Source organism: Bremia lactucae (genome assembly GCF_004359215.1).
Source record: "Bremia lactucae strain SF5 chromosome Unknown BlacSF5_NotPlaced_17_SHOA01000003.1_2250557bp, whole genome shotgun sequence".
Lineage (NCBI taxonomy): Eukaryota > Oomycota > Peronosporomycetes > Peronosporales > Peronosporaceae > Bremia > Bremia lactucae.
Genome location: NW_027152029.1, coordinates 459,685 through 482,032, shown reverse-complemented (window position 1 = coordinate 482,032; position 22,348 = coordinate 459,685). Strand labels below are relative to the sequence as shown.

At 46.0% G+C, this 22,348-nt stretch overlaps 6 protein-coding genes across 6 annotated transcripts; 2 read left to right on the top strand and 4 right to left on the bottom strand.

Moving 5' to 3' along the window:
• Window positions 1-3,577: 3,577 nt before the first annotated feature.
• Window positions 3,578-4,870, bottom strand: CCR75_006226 (uncharacterized protein; the record flags this gene model as incomplete). Its single annotated transcript, XM_067964297.1, has 1 exon — window positions 3,578-4,870. The coding sequence occupies one exon, from the start codon at window positions 4,868-4,870 to the stop codon at window positions 3,578-3,580; it is 1,293 nt and encodes a 430-aa protein (XP_067822740.1).
• A 507-nt stretch (window positions 4,871-5,377) lies between these two features.
• Window positions 5,378-6,355, bottom strand: CCR75_006225 (uncharacterized protein; the record flags this gene model as incomplete). Its single annotated transcript, XM_067964296.1, has 1 exon — window positions 5,378-6,355. The coding sequence occupies one exon, from the start codon at window positions 6,353-6,355 to the stop codon at window positions 5,378-5,380; it is 978 nt and encodes a 325-aa protein (XP_067822738.1).
• Window positions 6,356-6,418: 63 nt separating this feature from the next.
• CCR75_006224 (uncharacterized protein) lies at window positions 6,419-6,739 on the top strand (the record flags this gene model as incomplete). The annotated part of the gene is made up of 1 exon (XM_067964295.1): window positions 6,419-6,739. One exon carries the CDS (start codon window positions 6,419-6,421, stop codon window positions 6,737-6,739), a length of 321 nt encoding a protein of 106 aa, XP_067822739.1.
• A 1,325-nt stretch (window positions 6,740-8,064) lies between these two features.
• Window positions 8,065-8,736, bottom strand: CCR75_006223 (uncharacterized protein; the record flags this gene model as incomplete). Its single annotated transcript, XM_067964294.1, has 3 exons — window positions 8,065-8,246; window positions 8,315-8,687; window positions 8,716-8,736. The coding sequence occupies 3 exons, from the start codon at window positions 8,734-8,736 to the stop codon at window positions 8,200-8,202; spliced, it is 441 nt and encodes a 146-aa protein (XP_067822736.1). The 3' UTR covers window positions 8,065-8,199.
• A 194-nt stretch (window positions 8,737-8,930) lies between these two features.
• Window positions 8,931-9,170, bottom strand: CCR75_006222 (uncharacterized protein; the record flags this gene model as incomplete). The annotated part of the gene is made up of 1 exon (XM_067964293.1): window positions 8,931-9,170. The coding sequence occupies one exon, from the start codon at window positions 9,168-9,170 to the stop codon at window positions 8,931-8,933; it is 240 nt and encodes a 79-aa protein (XP_067822737.1).
• On the top strand, window positions 8,953-10,999 carry CCR75_006221 (uncharacterized protein; the record flags this gene model as incomplete). Its single annotated transcript, XM_067964292.1, has 6 exons — window positions 8,953-9,627; window positions 9,710-9,828; window positions 9,889-9,973; window positions 10,031-10,305; window positions 10,379-10,478; window positions 10,547-10,999. 6 exons carry the CDS (start codon window positions 8,953-8,955, stop codon window positions 10,970-10,972), a joined length of 1,680 nt encoding a protein of 559 aa, XP_067822734.1. The 3' UTR covers window positions 10,973-10,999.
• Between the last annotated feature and the right edge of the window lie 11,349 nt (window positions 11,000-22,348).

The window sequence follows — 22,348 nt, the reverse complement described above, 5'->3', positions numbered from 1 at the left end:
TGGCCGAACTTCGACGCTGCCTGTTCTTGTGCTCAGCCGTCGGTAACTACGTCCACATCACAATGGTGAACCTTCGACGCTGCCTGTGCTGTGCACAGCCGTCGGGATCAAACTCCTTAATGTGTTGTGTATTCACACTGAGGTCTTGTGCAGTCATGCAAACGACCGATCCACAATTGAGACCATCATACTCACCCGTAGGACATCCTCACGATTGTTAACGCTCCAACACGTTCATCAGATGACCATCTGACGAACGAGAGACAGGCATCGTCATGGCTTGATGCTGCCATTTTAACAAGGCTCGTACTTCCTGAGCCATGGTAATCAAGGATGACATCAAATTTGTCATCCAAATCAAGTACCCTTTAACGTGTATTGGATACCAACAATACGTTACTATTCTGTTACAGATGCGCCTGTTGCTAGGCGCACTGCCATCCTCGTTAAAGGTATATCGCGCTCAACGAACTTGAGCCTGCAATCTTCTTTCGATTTGCGTCTACTAAAGTTGTTCGACGATCTAAAAATCGACTAGGGACTTAACTGGCAATTTATTTGACACTTTTATTTTCAAGTGATGAGGTAATTATCATCTCCTGGGGCAGTTACACACAATGTTTGTGTGTGAGGAGCAACTTTCGTCAAAAAGCCTGCAAAATCTGTTGACGTTGCCGGATCAGTAGGGCGCTCCGCACCTACTGACCCCGACAGTTTTTTGACGATCCGCCTCGCCGTTGCGATTTCGCAACAGCGTCGGATCCGCGACCTCCGCTGTATCTCGCGGGAGGTCGATCTTTTTGCTCAGCTATTCTTGGCACTGGCCGTGGGGCAGTACACTCATAGGCTTCGTGGCCCGTCTTTTGTAATGTTTGTAATTTGAAGAGCGAGGATTCTCGCTCTCTACATGTGAGAGGTTTAAAGATATTGGACCTCCGTTTTTTTTTGTCGTTTCGGAGGACGATAAGCTCCTGAGTGGACAAGATCCTGTTTTAGACTGAAACTCCCTGTTCCGCAATAGAGATCGCTTGGTCGAGCGACTCTAGTTCAAGCCGGAACAGGTGGGTGTTGACAATACCGTCTACAAGACTTTTATTGAACACAGGTACCTGTGTCACATCGAACTACTAACGATACAACTGACATGGTATCGTGTATGCTGAGCATAAGCGTGAAGGTTACGCTTGCCCTGCTGAGCTCGGCTCGAGCCCCGAATTCAGCGCGTGGCGACTCAAATGTTTGCCTGAGCCAAGTCTGAAAGACCTCATACGACCCAAAAACAAACGTGTCGGGAAGCTTGAGCTCCAAGGCCTAAGATTTGGCACGTCCAGCTAAGTTGGACGTGCCAAATTTCACTTCCGTCGCATCAGCATTGATTCGGCGAGCAGCAATGGCGTCGTCTTATTCAACGAACCATGTTAAAAGGGAGTCGCCACCGACTGCCTTAAACTTAGCGATTTCTATCTTTAAGCTTTCGGATCGACGTGAAGGCGTTGGCCGGCTTGCAGCATGTAAATGCTTCCGTCTCAACAGTTCTAATTGTTGAGTAACCTGTTCTTTCGACACATCCGCGTGTTGGGAGCATCGCTGGTGGAGCACGGCAATTTTCTCTCGGACCGCGTCGCGTTGTGTCGTATGAACTCGGCTATGGCCGCATGCTGTTCATCTCTTCCCAGAGTGTACAGCATGGCGCCAACGGCTGGCCCGCTTACTACCGAACTCATCCGTTCGATCGCTCTCCATTCAAGGTCACTCAAATGAGTAAACCTTTCACGCGTTGCGTGATAGAATTCTTGAGGGGCTGGAAAGCTCGCTCCTTCTTCATCCAACATGTCCATGTTGAATGGAACGTGCGTGCGCCGTTGAACGGAGTACGAAGTGCTGCCAGGTGTAACGGGGCACCTTTGCTAGTACTGTTAGCAGTACTAGACAAATTACACTGATTACAGTGAAGGTGGTGTGGCTCGGTTACTTTACATACACGACGTGCAGAGGTAGCTAAGTAGTCTTAGCTACCAAAGGTTAGTTCTAAAGCTTTAGAATCGGAAAACGTAAATCTGTTTTATTATGTTCAGTTCCTACGTAACGATCTTCTATCTACAACTGACTTCATTATATTAATAACAAACTAGGTATGGCAGCTACTTGCGCACCGCGCAATCGTGTCTTATAATGATTGGCGGGGTTATTGAAAACTTTATCAGCCAATCAAAATAACTAATTTCTTATTGCGTCAATATCACCAAATTTGGTAATATTGGAACTATTGAGTCAAAATTAATTAAGATAATAATTTTGTACTTCTTTACTTTTTTTTCTCTTATAGGAGATAGTATTATTTTTTTCTTTTATGGGAAATGGGACGAATTTCCTACGTTATATTTTTCTTCATTTCCTGACTTAATATGTTAATAAAAAGGAAATCGTTAATCAAGAACATTTTATTCTATAAACTTGGTCAATCGGCGCATCACCAGGCACAGGTAAATCTGCAGAATTTCGGATGCCACCGACACCCTGCTGAGCCTCGTAACACAACTGCGTCGTGGTGTAATTAATAAGCCCATCGATTTCGTTAACGTGGCGATTACTGTTGAAAAACGACATAATCGATAAGCCCAGGTAAAGGGCTTAAAGTCATTTCAGCAAACTTCAGTTCACTGCCAAGAGTCAGCGACAAATAGGCGCTTAAAGCAAAATTATTAGCCAGCTTGTCCATTTAAGATTCATTGTAAGCAAGAAAAGCGTTCGAACTTTCAAAGTGCGAGCGTGTGACAGCCGTCTTTAGTGAGCTAGCCATATTCGTTTCTCCTCCGTGTTTTACCAGCTTTGCCAACTCTTTTTCTATCGTCTGAGATCGTCACCATGCTGAATAGTCTTGATAGCTTATACAAGTGCGGATGGGCCTGTGTGAGACCCTGGCGGTATTTCATTGTGCCGAATACTTGTCAAGCGTAGCAAGAGGTGAGCCCGAGAAGATGTCGCGGTCCAACCTCTTAGTACTGCTCACAAGCACCGCCTTTTCCGTGTTTGCATTCACGGCACCACGCGTTTCGTGACATTTTACACTGATTTTGCCATGAACGTGCGCGTCTGCGTCTAGTGCAATACTCGTACGACTGGGAGCAATGGAGGCGCAGACGCGTAGATCTCTTAAGCAGCAATGGGACACAGACGTGATCCCTAATTAAAGCTGTAAACAAACTGAATGCGCGCTCGCTCCTTTCACGCCTCGCTTAGCCGAGCCGGTGGAGACTTTGCAGCTTGGGCAACACCGGTGTCCGGCGACAGGCATGTAGCGACGCACAATTGTAAGTTTGCACTGCATGCATAAAATTAGCCAATCCAATTAAACTGAGGGAATTTACCTAAAATTGAGGGGAGGTTAATGGTTCCCATTAGCATATAAATGCAGTTTGACCTTTCCCATCATCACTATACTCAATACATTTTTTCCTTTTCCACACTAAGTCTGTTCAAGAAGGTCTATTTAAAAAAGGGGTGTCGGATTAGTAAAACGGAGCAAATTACGCCTAATGTGATTTTGGTCACAAATGTTACTGTCTATGTTGACATATTAAGTCATGGCGACGGTGCAATCTGGCAAAACACCCTTTTGTAGCAGATCGTTAACAATGGATTGAGCGGGAATTCCTCCATTTAAACATCCGCCACAATGGTGCAACGCGATGACGTTGTTGTCAACTGTCGAAATTATTGGCGCACCTGACGAGCCTTCTTGAGTATCGACATAGTAGCCGATGTCATCCATCCGGCAATTTGTTACGGTGAGTGACTCCACACGGCCAGGTCGACCTTTAAAAAGCCATGCGATGCGCTTGCCGTAGCCCTGAGGGTGCTGTGGAATATAGATATTTTCATTGATTACTGCTCCAGTTCCACGAAACTGCAAATAGCCAGTCGCCTCATACAGTCTGCGGTAATCGATGAAGCTATTGCCAACTCCAAGCCGAACAAGGGCATAGTCCAGCTCCTCGGACACAGCAACAAGGGTCGTGCCCACCACTTCGACACGTCCAGGGCAACCACCGCGAGTAGCACAGGTCTCGCCGCCACCACAGCTTGAAGATTGTGCTAGAAATTCTACCTTTGTGTTAATTGCATCTTGGACATTGCTGATGCAATGCTCATTCGTGATCATGTGGCCTTCGCAACCTATCAGCCAGCCCGTGCAGTACGCTATTTGCCTCCCATTATCCTTGGTGATTGACAGACGGGCAACAGAATGTGACTTAGCTAACATATATGCACCCTGGTTGCTGTCTACATAGCTTGGTGCGCACGCAGCTTCAACAGATTCATCAAAGCCGCATATGCTCTCGTCATTTTCGCTATCAGACTGTGTCACATTTTGCACCTTTCCAAGAGAAACTTTAACTGCAACTTGCAGATTATGAGCTTCCACCCCGTTTTTCATTGGAGCAAAAAGCAACTCACTCACCGTGAAGCCTCTACAAGATGTTGAATTTTCAAGAGATTTAGCTTTTAATAGCTCAATTGTTACGCCAGTGCCAGCAATTCCTTTCGAGTAAAACTCGCCCGTTGTATTTTTCCCTGATAAAATTTTCATCGGCGGCAACGTCTTTGTTGCATCTGACGCTCGCACTATCACCAAATCGTCGTCTGGAAGACTAAATTGTGTGAATAATAGTACGTAAATTCCTCGTCCGAGTCCAGGATCGAGTTGTAGACGGTAGGAAGGCTTTGATGCTGTAGCCACTGGAAGTGCCGAATAGCTAGAGAATTCGCAGCCTACGCCGACAGAAAGCTTCACCACTTTGCCCTTACTTTCTGCGACAACACCTAGAGTAAATAGCGCATTGAGAACAAGTGCAAATCGCAACTGCATATTGATGTAGTAAATTGAAGAGTGTCGTGATGCTTGCTACTGGTACGCAAATAAATTGTTTTAACGACTTCGCTGTGATGTGATTGAAGGAAAGCTTGTCGTGTATGAGCATGTCGATGCAATTACATCTTAAAACGGTCAAATGGCAACTCATTCCATCACTAGTCGACCTCGATCTATCGTGTCATTAAAATTCCATCATTCAAAAAAAGGCACCTTAACATAATCGCATATAGCTAAATACGCAATTAGCCCGGATGAAAGCTTAATCGTGTATCTTAAACTTTTCTTCTTAAAATATGATATATGTTGTGAAGCACTGTGGATGTTCACTTGACACTGCTCGGGAAATCCATCTTTTATAATTGAAGCTGATAAAACAGAATACATACATACGAAAATATTGACACATTCAGTAGACATATTTATAATTTTTTAAATCTTTGATACCGAAAAGACACGGAGTACTACTTCTGTCAACTGGTCCGCATACGCATCCACAAATAACTATGATTCCAATCCCAGCAGCCGTAGAAAAGCTAAAACTTCATCACCAGTTGGCATGCTCGGAAGTGCGCCCACGCGTTGTACGCACAAGGCGCTCGCAGCAGATGCGCGAATCAAACACTCCTGTACTTGCCGACCTTCAGCAAGCGCTACTGCAAATGCGCCTCGATAGCAGTCTCCAGCACCGGTTGTGTCAACAACTTTCTCTATCTTGAAGCACTTCTGGCGCACAATATTCGGATTATCCACAGGAACGAACACAGAGCCTTCTGAACCTAATGTAACAATGACATTCTTAGCGCCAAGTTCCTGCAGGTACTGCGCAGCGGCAATGGCGTCATCCATGTTATTGATCTCGCGCTTGGTCAAACGCGACAATTCTGTTTCGTTAGGACAAACATAAGTCAGCAGCGGCAGGATATCAGAAGGTATCGAGACATCATCGCCCCCTGTATCCCACATAATAGGAACGTTTGCCTCAGCAGCGATTTTTGCAATTATTGAGTTTACACGCGAAGGAATTTCACATTGCAGCAAAACAATGGCAGCCGACTTGATCGCATCCGTTAAAGCAGTGGGAAGCTGCTCGGGCCACGTGCGGTTGGCGCCGCCGACGATTACAATGGAGTTATCGCCATCTGGGTACACGAAGACGAATGCCTGACCCGACGGGCAGATTGGGTGACCAGCCAGCGTTGTTTCCACTCCACATCTTTGCAAAGCACTCTCAAGTACCTTTCCGTGCGTATCATTGCCGAATTGACCAGCAAATATGGCGCATAGCGACGGGTGATTGGTGCCAATTATCTTGCCAACTGCTGCTGCTTGATTGTTGCCCTTCCCTCCAGGGCTAAAACGGCCCGTATCGTCCCTAGGCGTGGAAACTGTCTCGCCACGCGCAGGCATGCGATCTATTTCCACGATAATGTCTGTATTCACTGAGCCGATCACCAAGATACGCTTCCGTGCTTGTGGCATAATTTAGAAATGACAAATATAGACGCGCAGGATTATATCATCATTTTCACTTTTTAAGTAAACATGTCACCGCCAACCTTCAAGCTTGGGCTGGTGGAGCAGCTCTTTCAATCCACTTGGGCAGCCAACGCAGCCAATGCTACAGACGTCGTCGATAGTGACAGCAGTGAAAAGGAGGACCTTATTGACTTTGAACCCTTGGTCAATGCCGCCAGCGTGCGCAAAATTCATGCGGACGCCGTGAAGCTCAGCGCCGAGATGCTGCGACTATTTGTGATCGAGGCCTGTCGCCGCGCACAGATGGAAGCAATGGTCGATGATAGTGAGACGGTGGAGCCACAGCACATTGAGCAGATCCTGGCGCAATTGCTTTTAGACTTCTAAGTACAGCTACCGCTTTTGCTGACAAGTCGAACGAAATTGCGCCAGGATGGTCGGAGATGAGTTCTCTGACGCTTGAGGCAACGCATTTGCGAGAAGCTTGCTAATAGTGAGCAGAATAAGTTTGAGATCGGTCCTATTAGGGAAGAGACCTTTGCAAGTTTTGTTCTAGAGTGATTAAGCTGATGAAGACGCATGAGGCGCTTGAAGTGTGTCCTTAATTTGATATTAAGCCACATGATTTGGTGGCAAATATTTGCCTTTACAATCATGTCATAGGAAGCGGATATCATTAGAAACTGGAATGTAGGATCGGTTGTGGCGTTGACAGAGGCGAGGATTGTGAGGAATCTATGATATGACGTTGGCAACATTTGGAGACTAATAAAATCGTTAGAACTAGCTTCCCCATCCATCACATCTGGCCGCCTATCGACATCATCATCCAGACTGACCTCGCCGTTCGTGGTCCCTCGGTTGACTGCAGAGCATGATAACTGCCTACAGAATAATAAGTCTCAACCCCATCATGTAAGGAGGTCTCGTGGAAGTCGATATTTTCAAGATCTACCGAGCATTTAATTATCGGTATAGCACTCATGAACGCATCTTTTTGATTATATTATTATACGTTATGCGCAAGATTCCTTCTTTACTGCATTTCGCTGCAGTCTCGCCTGCCTTAAGCCTAAGCTGACACCTTGATCATTATGTACGGTAGACATTTGCCTCTAATAGACAACCATCAAAGCCTTTGCCATGTAACAGATGCTGAAGTGCTGCGTGATCGTTAAATAGCGAGCTGGTTGTTATGAATGAAGATGCGAGTGGTGAAGATCTTTTGTGTCCTAGCAAGAAATGTATTGTTTCTCAAAAGTGCTCGATCAGGTCGTATGGAGACACTTTAGACTCCACGTTGTCAAGTGACAGCAGTGGGACTTCGGCTAGGTATGAGCGAAAACTAAGATCAAAGGAAATGATCTATCTTTACTTCAAAAGCCACACTATCACCTGCACAATGGCGGCTCCTTTCCAGACAGTTTCAAAATTTTCACAAATTAAAATGTCTATAACGAAACAACTCCGCCAGCGACTCATAAAAGAACGATAAGGATAGCATGGCCTTCACAGAACTAGTCATCAGCAATTACTTCATGGCAGGTAAACACCTTTAAACTTACGAAAAGTCTTAGTGCTCCGCAGCTTATGATCATTGGCTAATACAACAACCGAAGGAACGGCATTGAAAAACTTTTGGCCTGCGACTAGTATCATATGTAATCCAAGCCTACTTTATATGAACTCATGCATGCAACACAGCACTACAATTATGTGGACGCCCCTCTCAAACAATTATTTATTCAGTGGATGAAGAAATTAAGTCGCAGACCTACACTTCTATTTCCAGTCATTATTTCCAAGAGTTTGCTGACCTTAAGGCGTCGAGCGACCAGTTATTGTGCTTATGCCTTAATGCGACGGCTCCGAATAGCTTTCTTTTGGAGGACGCCTATGAAAAATCAAGATTAAATTGGATTGGCAGGCTTTGTAAGACAAGTCATGTAAATATCAACGCACCTTTCTCGACTTTAGCAACCGTAGACAGACGCGACCACTTTGCCAAGGCAGCCTTCTTCAAGTCACGGCGGTAGAAGTTACGAGATATGTTGGCACGGATAGTGTTGGCACCACCGCGGGCGCCCTTGCGAAGGGGCACGACTTGCATGGCTTTGAGCGGCTTCTTTGAAGCTTTCTGAATTTTGGTCGTTAAGGACAACTTTTTGTCCGAGAGTAAAATGTCAACGCCCTTGTTCGAAGCTAGGCCCGAATACTTGCGGCAGTTGAGATTCATCAAATTAAACTTCTCGCGCGCAAAATCGTTGCCATTGCGTTTCACGAGAAAAGACGAGGTTTTCTTGGTTAGCAGCCACGTGAGGGTATCACTCGACATCTGAACACTTACAAGAGTATATAAGTACGTCTGGGTTGTCCACCTTCATGGCGCTGACAAACCTTTTCCGGCCTTCTTTCGATGGAATAATGGGTTGGGTGGTAGCGTCTGTAGCCCCAAAAAGACGCTCGACCAATCGATCAAGAAATCCTTTTACATTGGCCAATATCCATTATGCTTGAGTGTTGTGATTTGTTAAAACGCATTTAATTGAAAAAAAATACGTCGGTTCATGCCTGTTGGTTAACGATTCCTCTGCCGTGACATGATGCAAAGGGACATCGGAGTCCGTACAGAGCTAAAAAGCAGCTGCGCTTTGAGACCACTACAGTCTTCTAACTCAATAAGGCTAAGATCGAAACGGTCATGGTGCATCTTAATCAATCGTAGCGTCAGCGACTGGTGCACCAAAACGCTACTATTCACATCAAAGTCGCTTGCCTCGGGCGACGTCTCGGCCGTGGAGCTCGCACAAGCCTGCATTAAGCAGGTGGAAAATACACGAGCTTATAATATGTTTGTGTCTACGGATTTTGAGAAAGCGCTTCAGCTTGCCAAAGCGTCTGATAAGCGCCGCGCTGCCGGCCAGACACTTGGCCTCCTCGACGGTATTCCTATTGGTATTAAGGACAATTTCTGCATGAAAAATATGCCTACTACAGCCTGCTCCAAAATTCTCGAGAACTTTGTTGCTCCTTATGAGTCGACAGCTACTCAACGACTTCTGAAGCAGGGAGCCGTCCCTCTTGGCAAGCTTAATATGGACGAATTTGGCATGGGATCCGGCACCCTTTACTCTATTTTTGGTACCACCATTAATCCTTGGTCAAAAAATCTGGGGGATGATGCGGTAGTAGCCGGTGGAAGTTCAGGTGGTAGCGCAGCTGCAGTGGTATCAGGATGCTGCTTTGCGACGTTGGGATCGGATACGGGTGGCTCAGTACGCCAGGTTGGCAACGCTATGAATATTCGATATTATGGCTTTTGGCTTTTGTAATGTAGACTTCTGTTCACGGTGCTAGCCTGCTGCATATTGCGGCCTTGTTGGACTTAAGCCATCGTATGGTCGTGTGTCACGCCACGGCATGATTTCGTACGCGAGCTCATTGGATACACCTGGTATTTTTGCCAAATCTGTTGGGTGAGTGCTGGTGAGAATGATTATTTATATGCATCAAATTTGTCGAATTGTCATCCACAGTGATGCTGCTGTCGTGCTACAAGCTATTGCTGGTCCTGATCACATGGACTCGACCTGCATAACCGACGCAGTGCCTAAAAATTGGGTTTGTGGTGATTCTTGACTTTTATTCGCGATGGAATATTCATGTTTCTACTGATAGTGCCTTGATACGGTCGAGACCGCTCAGCGATCTCAGCAAGTCGACCTATCTGGATTTCGGGTGGGCGTTCCGATGGAATACTTTGTTGAAGAGCTTCCCGAGGACATTCTGAGGGTGTGGGATGAAGGCATCTCATGGCTTCGTGAGGCAGGAGCTCAAGTTGTTAGTGTGTCCCTGCCGACTACCAAAGCGTGCATTTCCGCGTATTACATCTTAGCGTGCGCGGAAGCATCTTCGAATTTGTCTCGTTATGACGGTGTGCGTTACGGTTACAGGTGAGCTTGTAAATTCAAGAGTCCATTTCACCTTTGGTAAAAACTAATTCATCTGAGTGTGTGTTTGCTTTAGGGCCAAGAGGATCACGTTAGGTCATCAAACGAATCAATCTGACGCCTTACATGACTTGTATTCTAGGACACGAGCAGAGGGATTTGGAGAAGAAGTTCAGGTAGGCATATTAAATGAGATCTGAGCTCAAAGTGGCAAAGTAGGTTGTGACTGCAATTTTTACTCCAGCGCCGAATTCTTTCTGGGACGTTTGTATTGTCCGCTGGGGGCATAAGCGACTACTATGAGAGAAGTGTGATACTTCGCCAGCGTATTCGACTCGATTTCCGGCGAGTATTCCAAGAGCAAGGTGTTGATGTCTTGCTGGCTCCTACGACGCCCTCTGGTCCATTTCCTGTTCAGAACAAACTAGCGAAGATTGACCCAGTCAGCATGTACCTTAACGACGTTATGACAGTGCCATCCAGTATGGCCGGTGTGCCATCTATTTCTGTTCCAGCAGCACTCACGAGCAATGGTGACTATCCTCTCGGACTGCAGCTAATGAGTGGTCGCAACGGAGAAGAGCGATTGCTAATGGTAGCGCAAGCTTTGGAGCAGCGGGCTAATTTTAGTCGGCAAGTCCCTGCACGTGTGTATACAATAGACAGATAACAATTCAACAAAGTGATTGATCCGATCTTCCGATACTTTTATTAAAAACTTTGCTTTTTGCACACTCCGCGACATATAGCCACTCAGAACGCATAAAAATTTAAATGCATCCTGTCGTCAATCTGAAAGCGTAACATTCATTTCTACTCCTATTTTCAACTACAAGCTATGCCACTCGAATTGTAACGAGCTAAAGTTTCCCTATGTTACACAATCCTCGTTAAGTAGTGTAACGGGGCACTGCCGACTTATACTGCTTCACTACAAGTCCACCTCGCACTGCTTTAGTGCGATTGGTGACTCACGTCACTTCACGTACACTAGTCTTTCAAACACTTGCTTATAAGAGGGTTAAAAGTAAACTGTTTTTAATATAATTAAGTTCTTCTGTTTCTATCTATTTAAAACTTACTAAATTATAAACTAATACAAAACGTGTAATAAAATCTTATCTGCCTCTCTCATCGCGCGTCCAGCGCTGAGTGACCGCGGAGAAAGTAAATATAATGGCCTATATCTACCAATAAATAAGCTTTCCGAATATTATTACGTAAAGTAATATTCCTCAAATATTATCTACCTTATAGATAACACATTAATTAGCAACCTTTAAGTGTTAATTTCATGTAATGATACACCCCTTACATTAAGGGGATGGTCAATTGCTTAAGTGAAGTGTTTAGACCCACCACTTGGGTGTGATTTTCATTGTGACCCACTCTTGTGTATGTGATGCAGATAGGTGCATTCACATTGGAAGGGATAACGCGTAGCGTCATCCGTGATGACGGCTAGCGTCATCCAAGATACGAGGTATTTAAAATAATACGCTCACAATACATATCACTGCATATCTACAGAGATGGCATTTATGATTGGTAAAATAGGTATTTGTATTTTATACGATTAAATATAAATTAATCTACAAACTACTTCTTAGTTCATAAGTCGCACGTGGAGATGGATTACCACTCCCGTGACGTAACTTAAACTAAAGTTTCTAATTCGATGGGTGATGTCGCTTAGCGCCCACCAACTACCTCACTCTAAGTGAAAGAAAACGGTTAAATGCTTCCTCATTTGTGCTCAGAGGGTGTGTGTCAAATAGTTCGTGGCAGCTTTAAGTAGCGCCCGCCTAGACTAGGTAGCCCTAGTAGCCTTCCCACGACCCGTCTCTCAGAGCGTATCAGTGAAGATGAGCCTAAATTTTGATTAAGCTCATTTCCCACACCTCTCCGAACATCATCGGCAGGTGGCAGAGCACTTGGCGCAGGGACTTGGTGGTCAAGCCCTGGCCAGGCTCTTGAGCAGTCCTCTGAGCAGCATGTTGCTCAGTTGGGGCATTTGGAGGCGTTCGTTCTCGGACAGCGTAGGGCCACGTCCGAGGCACAGAGTCATACTGCGGCCAGGTTGTCACCAAGATATTAGGATGAGCTTAGGCGTGAGCAAACTTGGAGCGGGGCTCTCAACAGGACTGCTGAAATAATCTACGCCCGCCCGCATCAGCCGAGGCCCATTCGGATAGATTTGCCCAAGTTTAATGGAACTGCAGCGCACACGGCTGTCCACTGGCTGTTAGCCGTGGAGCAATGCGGAGTGGCACGGCTCATCGAGGATAACACCCGGATGGTGTCGTACGCTATGTCGCATTTGTGCGGTAAAGCCTCAGAGTGGGCTTACTCAGTGCTTATGGCGGACGTTAAGGCGTTCGCTTCATGGGCGATCTTTAAGACAAAGATTCGCGCCATCTATCAACCGCCGAACAACGAGGTGTCGCTTCAGGCAAGCTTCTTTGGGCGCGACGGGCGAAGCGATCCCTGCAAGAGTATGTGCAGGAGATGCACTCGCTGTCGGCATCCATTACTGTAGGCCCGATTCCAGAGCACATTACGGTGTCCACGTTTATGAACGGACTACGGCAAGGCTCACCGCGACAGGCCCTTTTCAGTAAGGTGCCGTCGACGATGGTAGAGGCAATCCAAATTGCCTTAGTTGACGAGCAATCTTTCAACAGTGCTTCAGCGACAGCTTGGTATAAGCCGTCGGCCGAGAGGTCTCAGAAGAAGTGCCACACCGCCTCCAGCAGATAGGATCATCGGGAACGAAATTGATTTAGAACATGGCACCAAGTATTGTGTGACCAGGCAATGGCCTTTGCCGAAAAAAAGTCGATTATATCGATGAGTTTTTCGACAAGCGAGCCAAGGTGGGTCATTTACGTGAGAGCAAGTCGCCTCACTGCAGCCCGACCTTTTGTGTGCATAAAACCACAGGTGGATGGCGCGTAGTCCAATATTACAATAAGCTGAACACGGCGACGATACCGGCTCAAACGCTTATTCCATGAAGAAGTTTTGATGCCCCAAGGTTTAAAAAAACGCACCAGCGAGATTCAACTGAGTCCACCTGCAACTCATCGTCGGGGGAGCAGCTAGGAGTCGGTGACTCACGCTTTGTTGTCATCAAACAAAGGAATGCAAATCACAACTAAACGGTTAGTTGCTTACATTTCAACCTCAAAGGGTAATGAAGCGAATGTTGTCACTACGTGTCAACAGTCAGATGGGGGAGGGTGCACACATCGGTTGGTGAACTGTTTTTGTGTTATATTTACTTTATGGGTGAAATACCCCTTCTTTTTCTTAAAAAATAGGTAATTACTAGCATCCCATTTAGTATGGGTGACATATGTGGCAGCCGCCAGACATAAATCTGGCGGCCAAAATCTATTTTAAATTAGCTTGATTAAGGCTTTAGATTTAAATAAGTAAATAAAGTTTGGTTCCACTTTTGGTCGTAAAGCTTCTGGTGCCTTCATAAGGCTTGCGCATTGATCAGAAGCCTTTCTGAGGTACATACTCTCGGGCACTAGCTATTCCTTGGTTCCACGAACCCCCGAATCCCTTAAACTAGGTTTTATTAAGCTTTAATAGCTTGTACGACTCATCAAGTTGTTAAACCTTTTTTTTATATAGAACCAAGTGACTCTTTGAGTCAATAAGTCTTCCTCTGACTTACAGAGCAAGGTAGCTCCGCATCATTTCTCTATTTTACAGGATTGGAACTAACCTTTGGTACCTTAGACTCCTTAGCTACCTGTAATCTTCCTCTGCGCGTCGTGTACGTGAAGTAGTCGAGGCGTCCGAGGGAGCTTTCAAGCCCCTCAGAAGGCTATCCCGCAAAGCGTAAAAATTTCACTCGTTTGAGTGACATTGAATAAAGAGCGATCAGGCGCAGGAGTTCGGTCGTAGGCGTGCCAGCAATTGCCGCCATGCTGTTCACTCTGAACGCAGATGAACAACATGCGGCCATAGCCGAATTCATATAAAATGAACTCGACGGTCCCCAGAAAAGGTGCCTTGCTTCACCAGCAAGGCTCTCAACAGGCGGAGGTGTTTAGAGAACAGTGCTTAACACTTGGAACTGTTGAGACGGCAGCATTTACATGCTGCTAGCGGGCCGGCGATTCCGCGTCGACCCGAAAGCTTGAAGACAGAAATCTTTAAGTTTAAGGCAGTCGATGGCGACTCCCTTTTAAGAATGTTTATCGAATTAGACGACGCCATTGAAGCTCGCCGAATCAGTGATTATGTGACGAAAGTGAAATTTGGCATGTGCAACTTAGCCGGACGTGCCAAATCTTGGGCGTTGGGGCTCAAGCTTCGCGACCCATTAGGTTTTAGGTCGTATAAGGTTTATAAGACCCGGCTCAGGCAAACGTTTGAACCGCCACGCGCCGAATCCAGGGCTCAAGCCGAGGTCCTGGATTTGATGCAGGGAAAGCGTGCCCAGCATCCACGATATCTGGTCAGTTGTATCGTGAGTCAACCACTTAATGAACAAACACAGGTTACTATGTTTATTAAAGGTCCTACAGACAGTTCTGTTGAACTCATCTGTTCCGGTTTGAACTGGAGTCGCTCGGCCAAGCGATCTCTTTAGCGGAACAGGTGGACTTCAGTCTTTTGTCCGCTCTGTAGCTAAGAGTCCTCTGAGACGACAAGAAAACGGAGGTCCAGAACCTAGGGACCTCTCATGTATGGAGAGCGAGAAATCTCGCTTCTTAAGTTACGAACGATTGTAAAAGAACAATCGTGTCAAAAGACGATCCACTACGCCTATGAGTGTATTGCCCACGCCCAGTCCCTAGAAACACTATGCGAAACGATCGACCTAGCGCTAGGAACCGCGGAGGACGCGGATCCGATGCTGTTGCTAAATCGCAAAGTCGAGGCGAATTGTCAACACACGGTCGGGGTCAGTTTTATCAGGTTCCCTCTGATGAACAAGAGACAGACATCGGCACGGCTTGATGCTGCCAATTTATACGTGGATCGTACTTTCTGAGCCATGGTAATCAAGGATGACATCAAGTTTATCATCGAAACTAAGTATCTATTAACGTGTATTGGATACCAACTGCACGTGTCTTTGCTATTACAGATGCGCCTGTTCCTAGGCGCACTGTCATCCTCGTTTAAGGTATATCGCTCCCAACGAACTTGAGTCTGCGATCTTCGAGGGATTGGCGTCGAATAAATTTGTTCGACGCCCCACAATCGATTAGGGACTTTAGTAGCAATTTATTTGACACTTTTATTTTTTAGGTGATGAGGTAATCCTCATCTCCTGGGGCAGTTACACACAATTCTTGTGTGTGGAGCAACTTTCGTCGGAAGGCCTGCAAATTCTTTTGACGTTGCTAAATCAGAAGGGGGCTCCACATCTCGTCTTTGAGCGTCCACAATCGTGTGGATGTCCTACAATCAAGTGCGATGGCCTCACTTGTGGATCGGTCGTTTGCACGACTGCACAAGACCTCAGTGTGAAAACCCATTACAATGTGAGTTCGATTCCGACAGCTGTGCACAAGCACAGGCAGCGTCGAAGGTCCACCATCGTGACGTGGACTTAGTCACCGACGGCTGTGCTGAAGCACATGCAGTGACGAAGTTTGACCCCTCGAAAAAGTTGAGGGGGACGAAACGGAGCCTCTGGTATGGCATTTCCTCGAATTGATAATATAAGGTCTTGTAAGATTTTAGGGAAAACATGGTCTATAGTGTACAAGTAATAAGGTTATGATCCCAAACACGTCTGACGCGGGCGACATACTCCGCGAAGATAACTACTTCGTGTGGGAGCTCAACGAGAGTATGAGGCTGGTAAAGAAGGTATTGCCAGAGCATCTAGACGCTATGAAGGCTCCAAAAGAAGGAGACGCAAACGCGTCAGCTCGAAAAGTCAATGACATGAAAGCCTTCACGATTGTGTCAACAATTATCAGCACAAATCTTCAATCAATGGTGCGCACGCCAAAATTACAGCAGCAGCTTGAGACATACTGAACAATTTCTTCTTGGCGATAAAGTATGCACAATCGTGTGCAGTTGCGACGACAACTATAGGCGTTCAAGTTGGCCAAGGGAGGATGCATCATGGACCACCCTGAGATTTGACGAGCTGTGCATGACTATGCAAGCTGTCCCACAAGAGATCTTGCCTGGTGAGCATTGGTCATCGTATTGGGTTGTCTACCGAGAGACTATAAACCCATCGTCAAAATAGTTAAGAACATGCCCGGCATGACGCTGTTTCACTATACGATGGATTGGCGACGACAGAGCACCAGGAAGTCGCACTTAAAAGACCGCATACTTTCAAGTACAAGATAAGACCGCGTCGATATAAAAAAAGATCAAGAGGTGAAAGTTCTCGGGAAAAAATCAGCGATGTAACAAGTATGGGCACAAGCGTCAAGATTGCGAGGCTGCGCAAGTGGAGGCAGAGCGATCTGAAGATGAGAGAGCATTTACTGCGTCAAGTCGGACGTCAGCGGGGCTAGCAGCCAGATGTGTCCCAACAGAGATGAGTTTTCTAGAAGCAACGCGGAAGTGATTGCTCAAGTGCCACGACGAAACAAGATGTACGTCTTGAATTGCAGCCCGGCTGAGTCAGCCAACATAAGCAAAGAGACTAATTAAGAGCAAACTCAAGTGTCGGATCAGGAGCGCCTGATCTCCAGGTGTGGCATGCAGATTAAGTCAACTGCTTACAAAGATGATTAAGCATATGGCAAGTTGCGTCGATGAATTGAAGGTCAAGAAGAACCAAGGCGGTGAAGATGATATCGAGATCTGTGAAGGGTGCATCATGGGCAAAGCGACCGTCAAGACGTTTTCGAAATTACCTTACGACAGGCGAAGTTGGTCCACAGTGATGTCATGGGACCCATGGAAACGAAGTCTTGAGGAGGATCAAGATTTGTCGTGACATTTATAGATAATTTTGCTAAATATATAGTCGCATACTATACCGAAAACAAGCCGGAAGTGATGGATCGCTTCATCGAGCACAAGGCACTTATAGAGAATCAACTGTCCAAGAAGATCAAATGTATCAGGATAGACAACGGAATGGAATACGTCAACACACGTTTCTCTGGTATGTGTCGAAATTTTGGAATCGTGCACCAGACGACGGTGCCATCTTTACCACAATAGAATGGGCTGACCAAACGCATGAACCGGACACTGGCTGAGCGAGCCAAAATAATGCTTGGTTATGCAAGTAGACAAGAGTTGGTGGGCTGAGGCGATAAACACAGCAGTCTATGTGACAAACCGAATTCCATTTGTCAGTCACCCGACTATAACTCCATTTGAGTTTATCTTCGGGGAGAAACATGACCTTTCTTAGATGTGTGTATTTGGTTCAAAGGGATATACGCATGTCGACAAGTCAAAGGGGACCAAGATGACCAAGAAAGCGCTTCGACGAATTTTTCTAGGTTACTGTGACCAAATCAAGGGGAAATCAAGGGGGGACGAATATGGGATGAAGATGCCAAGAGAGTGACGTACACATCGGCTAAATTTTATGACCGACCGCCACTTCAGTACGTGCAAGATTACAGCAGTTCATGTGCCCAAGAAATTCGCTCTGTCCATTATGAAGACGTTGTTTCTATCGATTAAGAACATGGAAGATGTAATGGGGCACACATCGGTTGGTGAATTGTTGTTGTGGTACATTTACTTTATGGCCTTGTATTCTATTTAAAATAGGTAATTACTAAAATCCTATTTACTGTGGGTAACATAAGTTGCAGCCGCCAGATATAAATCTGGCGACCTAAACCTTTTTGAATTAGCTAGGGTAAGGTTCTAATATTAATAAGTCAATAAAGTTAGTTCCACTTCGATCTTAAAGCGTATAGTGTCTTTATAAGGCTTTCCCATTGATCTGTGAGAGACAGAAGCCTTCCTAAGGTATATACTCTCGGACTTGGTTCTACGAATCCCTGAATCCCTTGAACTTGGACTCACTAAGCTTTAATAGCTCGTAGTTGTTAAACCCATTTGTCCTATAGTTTCTCAACTCCTGAACATAGTCCCCTAGGGTTCGTCTACCCAGACGAGTCGCTATGAGCCTTGATCGCATGCGAAAAGCCTGATCAGGCGGTGCAAAGATGCTGGTTATTTGCTGTTTCAGCGAATCCGATGAGGGAAGGCGTCGTTTATAGACGTGCTGCACGAGAGTGCCCATTCCAGGGCTCTACCTCCGAACTTAAAAAAACTAAGTTACTCTTTGAGTTAATAAGTCTTTCTCTGAATTATGGAGTAAGGTAGCTCCGCAACACCTGGTGGCACTGTAGTCAATCTACGCCCGAGTCTTCATAAGACTAAGTCTCTGATATAATGGAAACGTTTGAAAACTTTCAGAGGCGAAACGTGCAGCGTTTGAGAAGTTTAAAACCTTGTTTGAGTTTGAACACATTGAGTCTATCATGTCCCAGGGACCAGAGGTTGTGGATGCAAGGCTTGAAGCCTTTATGCGATACTAACCCTCTCTAATCGGAGGGTCCAGGACCACTTGGCGGCATCTATGCCAACTTGGTACACTTCTGTACCTGATTTAGAGCCGACGTCTTGCTCTCTTGTTGTCAATACGAAGACGTTTAAGGGTAATGAGGATAAAAACCTTCCACTTTCGATCAAGCAGATGGAGATGTCCAGAGACTGTGCCTTGCTTTCAACAGAACGAAAAATGAGCACCCTCATTGCATCTATGCATCAAGACCCGGTGCAAGAAGCAATTGTCGTAACAGTCTTTACGGGGGGGGTTCTCAACGAGGGAGCTGCCCTCATTGAGACCCTCCGGCACTGACAAATCCAAATTGGCGTTTCAGTGTCGTCCATGACGCATCGGATTTTGCCATTGGCAGTGCTTTGTTGCAAACAAAAAATGATGAACGCGAACGTGTACTTGCGTTCGAGTCTAGACAGCTTAAAGCTGCGGAAAAGAACTACCCAGTTCACGACAAAGAGTTACCTGCAATGAAGTATGCTCTTGTCAGATTCAGAGTTAATCTGATAGGCTCTGAATTGTTTGTAATATATACAGATTACGCGTCTTTACGCACTGCGACTAAGTCGCCCCATCTCTCACAGAGAATGGCTCGATGGCTTTCAAGTTTCGCCGAATACAATTTCGAGGTGAAGTATAAGCCTGGCAAGCAGAATGCTTTGGCCGATGCATTATCACGCAGGCCGGCTTATGAAATCTCCCATTTAACGACTGTAACGTCGCCTATTACTGAATTAATCCGTTCGGCTTACGCGCATGATGAACAGTGCGTACCACTTCGAGCTCTAAAGAGCACTGATTCGGGCTTTAAATTGTCGGCGCGTTTGCGTGCAAGGTTACATCGATTTCTGTATCGATAACGACATGTTGCTTTATTGCACGGATGCTGAGGATACTTCGCGCATCGTTGCTCCTCATGATGAGGATTTTAAGTATCGAATCCTCTATGAGGCGCATTATACTGTCCTTGGTGGTCATTTCGGTAGAGATAAGACCTACGGCTCTGTAAGCCAGATTTATTGGTGGACCAAGCTCTTACAAATGGGTCAGCACATACGTTCGCACATGCGAAACTTGCCAACGGGTTAAACCCTCGGCTCACGCTGCTGCACCACTGGCAAGTCTTCTCGAACCCACCGGGTGTTGGGAGTCCATTAGTATGAATTTTGTCTTCGGCCTACCAAAAGATTCGGCTGGAAACACCGGCATATTGGTCTATGTTTATTGATTAAGCAATATTGTTCATTTAGCGGCTGTGCCGGATAGTATTGATGGTGAAGGTACAGCTAGGCTGTTAAAACGGTTTGGCTGTGGCAATTGTCTCTGATCGAGAACCGTAATTCACGCAAAATTCTGGAAATCGATTTACCGAGTGCTTTGCACCAGATTGGACATGTCCACAGCGGACCATCCGCAGACACAAAAGTTTTTGGTTTTTTAAATCACTTCAGTTTGGTTTGATTTGCTTATTTATTTATTTATTTTTTATATATTTTTGCTTAAAGTGTTACCAGTTGTTTATAATCAACTGTTTAATTTATCATTGCGCGGTTGCAATGGGGAAGAAATGTTAATTTCTGAACAAATCAATAGAACAAGAGCTAAATCTCAGCAGATCGTAGTACAAGACTACTCTCATGCTTACATGCACAAATGATTTCATACGAATTGACAATAGGAACGGTCAGACTGAACGTGTCAAATGCATCATTGAAGACGTTTTACGCAGTGTGTGTGCTCAGATACCAAAGCGCTGGTGCTTAATGCGCCCAGTGGTGAAATTTGCGTCAAATAACGCTGTCCATGCCTCTACAAGCTACACTCCGTTCTATGTCAACGGTCTCACCCACCAGCGCGTTTCGGTAACGACACTACTGCGTGGCTCAACGTTTGGTGGTATTGGTGGGGATTTAGCTGATCGGCTTGCTGGTATCAACTCTTTACCATTCAGAAACAAGTAAGCGAGTTTTTCGCGACGCGATTTAGTGCCTTAAGACATGTACGTGACATGATGGCTGATAGTCAAGACAAACAGAAAGAGCAATCAGAGGCCAAAAGCAGAAGCCGTATTAATTCTTATGCGGTCGGAGACCAAATTTTATCAAACGCCAAAAATCTACCTACCAACTTGATTTCTGCGGTCTTCAAGACCAGATTGCGCCAGCGCTTTATTGAACCATTTGAGGTAGTGGCCAAGAAGGGACTAGCTTCCAGGCTAAACCTTCTAGCAAGCTGCGTACACACCTAGTGCTCTACGTCGGCTTGCTTAATTCATATCGGAACCCTTCCCACGTGGACTTGGAGCGCTTGGGCCGTAAGAGATGGCCGTGCCGCAGACTGCTGCATCCGCACCAGGATGTCCAGCTGACCCTTAAACGAGGTTGCTGACGTTCCATCATTGAAAGACGGTTTTGGACCGCATCAAAAAAAGCCCTCAACCCGAGCAAGGCCCTCGCCAAGAAGTTGCATCTCGTGCTTTAGAGCATCAAATTCTTCGGACGAGATTTCGCTTTCTTCCTCCCGAGCTGCTTAATGCGCGAGGGAAAATTCAGTTCCATGTGGAAAAACATTTAAAGCAACGTCGACTTAAAAGCCAATACCAGTATCTGGTGAAGTGGCTTGGGTACCCCTCTTCTGAAAACTCGTGGGAGTTTGAGGTACTGTTCGGCAAGATTTCCCGTACGCCGTTGACGTTTTTGAGTGCCAAGCTCGGGTCAACTTGCGTCAAACGACGCTTTCCCTACTAGAAGTGAAAATAGATGGATCTAAAGCCTCAGTGCGGCTTCGTTCTATGGTTGCTCGGGCGATTGAAGCACTGAAATATTGGCTAGGCCTATCGTCGTTTTGTGGCATAAACGCCGAACGTAACTGGCCTTTGGCATTATGCTTGGCGAAATCGAAGCTTAGCTTCCGCTCCAAACGAACATGAGCCAAATTCGCAGACTCTCGAATACACCAGATGTTGCGGAGGTGGCGGGCCGATGAACCCAGTTCTCAAACGAAGCGTCGTTTTCGCTTTTTGCTTCGTCTGAAAAAAGAACGATTGGAAATTCACTTATTGATGTCACCGAAGCCCCACGAGCCTGATCACGCAAACTCGTCAGATACTGACCTCGTGTCATTACCTTCGGCGTAAGGTATCGCTCATGAAGAGCGTCGCCAGCAGCGATTTCCCCCGGAGTTTTTTTTCTTTCGTCCGGAGGTCCAGAGATCAAATTGGACCCGTGATCTCTTTGAGACGCTCTTCCATACTAAGTGGAGGGAATCGGTATTCACTGTGAGCTTTTGCTTTTGCTAGCTCTGCCGCTCGACGACGAGCTTGTTACTCTATGAGGATTGCCCAATCCGCTCTTCATCGAGCGGATTCGTGATGATATTGGACTCAGTGTCCGGCGTCCGGTGCAATCCAGCTAAAACGCCCGCTACCCATGTTCTGGGAACGGATTTAAAGTTCAACGAGACTCGTCTTTACGGCGAGCGTGTATGAGCGAGGCTCTTCAGCCTCTC